Genomic DNA, 3,671 nt, shown 5'->3' with positions numbered 1-3,671 from the left:
ACCTGTAATCCCCCCCTGCAGGCAGTTTTGCCAGCGGGTGGACTTTTATGATGACACCGCAGCCTCCCATGATAGGCCATGCGTGCGTGCGGTGCCGGGACCGTGGAGGTGATGGGGGGGGGGGGGGGGGGGAATGGGCAAAGAGCTGAGGAGGTACAGGAAGCAGCGGGGATAACCCTCGGGAAGTAGAAATACAGGAGGTGCGCCCAGGAGGCAGTTGTTGGCGAAGAATCCCAGAAATGTTACCCCGAAGGTCCGGAGGTCAAATGCCGCTGTGACCTCAAGATATTCTTAACTTTCCCCTTTACCCACTAAATCTACTCCACATCCAACTTAATGTCCAGAATAACGCCATTGCCCAACTAGGTGCACTTCAGATCATATCAGAAGACTTTTACAACAGAGACTGTAAAATGCAATTGTGTAATATATACCGTATAGGAAATTAGATGTATATATATATCCGTTGTGTGTGTGTGTGTGTGTGTGTGTGTAGTTAGATACATAGGCAATACTACTATGAATACTAATGTGAATAAAAAACATAAATATGCAATATACAATAAACCTAAAGATTTAAATTACTACCAATACAAAGCACGTGGACATGCTTGCTTATATTATCATCAAGGCACTTTTCTCATTCCAATGTACATAAAAATGTAATTTAAATCACCATCTACACCATTTTTCCCCAGTGTGTTTGTACATTATTGTTTTATCTGTCCGTTAGTTAGTTAGTTAGTTAGTTAGTTAGTTAGTTAGTTAGTTAGTTTGTTTCCCAACCAGTGGGTATAAACCTGCCACGGTCCACGCGCTTCGAGTGGAGCGGCAAAGCGCGCAGGGTTGGACTTACCGCCGCAACTCATGATGCCCGACGCTCCTTATCCCAAACAACGGCGCTTCCTCCAAAAGAATCCCATTAAACGCAAAGGAATATCTTCACGGAGCACTTTGTTCCGCGGGGGGAAATAAAATACATATAAATATAACTGTATTGCAATGACAGCTGACAACGCTCCCTATAATAAAATGAGAGATTAAAAAATAAAAAATAAAAGAATAAAAACGAAAGCCAGAATTATTCCCGACGCTCTTCAAATTCCCAGCATCGGCTTTGTCTCCGGTCCTTGGTTTGCGCTGCCGGGAAGAGACCAACTGAATCCGACGACAATGCAACGCTGTTCGGTTGCGTTCCACCTCCACGGAGGCTCCTGGCGGAGTGCCGTCGCACCGTGGGGATGGCGCGGGCTCGGCTCCCACTCTCCACACCGGGGTCGAGCGACGGAGGGATGCGAGACTCGCAAACGACTCGTCGGCGGCGAACGGATCTTTCCCAAACGACTCGGTAGTCGGCGGTCGCTCCGCTGCGTTGCGAGCGAAACCTCCACTCACAGTCGTTAATTGAATTCCGATTAGAAATGCGGAGGCATTTTACTGGGAGGATGCGCAGTTTGCATCCTCCCGCCCCCACGATAGAATTACATCATAGCTGGAGTTATACGTTATTATTTGTGGGACTGCCATTATTACTCCTGTTATTACTATTAATCAACATGAGCGCAATTACAAATCGGCAACTATCAACGACTCCTTTTTCCCCGAGCGCACCCGCCAAGAACCGAATCGGGAAAGGGAGTCGAGCCTCCCACCGCTCGAGGCGAACGTCACTCGCGCGCGCACCCGAGCGCGCGCGTGGGATTGGCGGAGGGTTCACACCGGCGCGCGGGGGACGCGCGCGTCTTTTCGCGGCAGCGGCGGCACCGGGGGCCGCTCCGCCCCCCCCCCCCCCCCCCCTCCCCCCGGAAGGTGGGCGTCAGCGAATTACTTCATCGGATTATCCCGAGGACCGCGTGTCTTTTTTTTTTTTTTTTTTTTATTCCCTGGCCGCCTCGACCGGGGGTTCCCAAACTGGGGCTCGCGGCCCCCCTCTAGGGCTCCACCAAGGGAATTGCAATCGATTCGATTTTTTTTTTTGTTTTGTTTTTGTTTACGTCATTATATTATGTAAAAATAAATAAATAAATCAAATCGATAAAAATCTATATTATATTTAAACTGTATATATATATATATATATATATATATAATTTTTTTTTTGTTTTACACTTTATAATATATATTTTACAGGGGATGGGATCTCAGGAGGTACAGCTGGTGGTCTAGTAATGTAAAGGTTGCTGGTTCGATCCCAGGCTCCTCCTGCTAGCAGGCTGTAGTGTCCTTGAGCAAGACACTTAACCCCTAATTGCTCCTGATGGCTGCGTCCGTCGGTGTTTGAATAATTGTGAGTCGCTTTGGATAAAAGCGTCCGCTAAATGTAATGTAAGCTGTAAGCTGTATGTATATTTTGTATACATTATACATTATTAAATAACAGCTTGCATGCTTTATTTCTATATAGTTATATTGTTGTTTGTTATAGATATCTTTCTATACACACCAGTATTTACATGACAGCTTATTATGATAGCATGAGGTATTTGTTTATTTTCAATTTTTTTTTTAATGTATTCTTATTTTTATTTTTATTTTTCTTCATCCAGAGTTTTGGTGACCCCTCCAGACAACCTGTTCCCCCTAACCAAACAATCCAAGTGCCGGACATAACTAGTACAAATCAGGCCGTACCTATGGTTGTGATGGCTCTGATACCTTGATGACTTTGATTTTGAGTTTGAGTTTCAGTTTGATTGTCAGATGACAGACGATCCCAGTTTTTAGTGGTACTGTCATTAAACCACTGTGTACTTTTGGCAGCATGCGGTCACAATATGGAAATAGCGCCATCTAGCGGCCACGTGTTTGCCCATGAGGACTGCAGCCAATACCGTGTGGACAACAGACATAAGTAATAACATGAAGAAGAGTTTGTTTGTTTGTTTGTTTGTTTGTTTCTTTCTTTCTTTCTTTCTTTCTTTCTTTCGTTTTCCTATTTTTCCTTTTCATCTTTTTGTTTTTTTTTGTTTGCTTTTGTTTTTGAAATAAACTACCTTCAGCCACATTCATTTCTAACATTTTTGGTGTGTGTGTGTGTGTGTGTGTGTGTGTGCGTGCGTGCGTGCGTGCGTGCGTGCATGTTTGTGTTACAACTAGTTAACCGGCCTGGAGTGCTGAGCGGGGAGAGAGGGGAAGGCCTGGTTGTGAGGCCTGGAGGAAGCTGGACAATGGAGGGATGTTTGAGGTGCCCCTCTCTCTCTCTCTCTCTCTCTCTGTCTCTGCTGCAGACGTAAGGACTATCTCTCTGTGCCGGAGGGGACAAGACGTTCCCTTTTAGGCCATACAGCTACTGTAAGTACAAAACTGCCTCATGCTGTCCTGCTATGTTACTTCTATTTGTCCGAAAATGATACCATGGGGGGAAAAACAGCGGGATCGCCGGACTCTAGGATACAGATGGCATTAAAATAAAGAGCTGGTTGTTACCAATTCCCATAGCAGCATACACCCTCAGCTGTTTATTTGTAATGTCTTGGCAACAAAAACTAAATAGGGCGCCATGTGCCCTTTTATCGCAGTCAGATCTCCTCATGACGAGGACCGGCATTCTGAAGGCTCATTATTAGCAACTAGGACTCACCGTCGTGTGGATGTATTTTGTGGATGTGAATGTACGTGGCGCTGTAGGGGAGACTGCCCTACGGCCTCACACTGTCACTCGCCCGATGTGC

The 3,671-nt window shown here is 45.7% G+C and overlaps 1 protein-coding gene across 1 annotated transcript in view; it reads right to left on the bottom strand.

The window, feature by feature from the left end:
* The window catches only part of ablim3 (actin binding LIM protein family, member 3), a gene marked incomplete at its 3' end in the record, with an annotated part of 49,989 nt that extends 49,031 nt beyond the window's left edge, over positions 1–958 (bottom strand). The window contains exon 1 of the mRNA XM_080007724.1: positions 857–958. Within this exon, the coding sequence (XP_079863850.1) occupies positions 857–869 (13 nt within the window). The 5' untranslated portion in view covers positions 870–958. The remainder of the gene's footprint in view (positions 1–856) is intronic.
* Between the last annotated feature and the right edge of the window lie 2,713 nt (positions 959–3,671).

This window comes from Zeus faber, assembly GCF_960531495.2.
Source record: "Zeus faber genome assembly, chromosome: 10".
Lineage (NCBI taxonomy): Eukaryota > Metazoa > Chordata > Actinopteri > Zeiformes > Zeidae > Zeus > Zeus faber.
The sequence above is the reverse complement of the archived record's forward strand: the minus strand, read 5'-3'. Positions and strand labels throughout refer to the sequence as shown.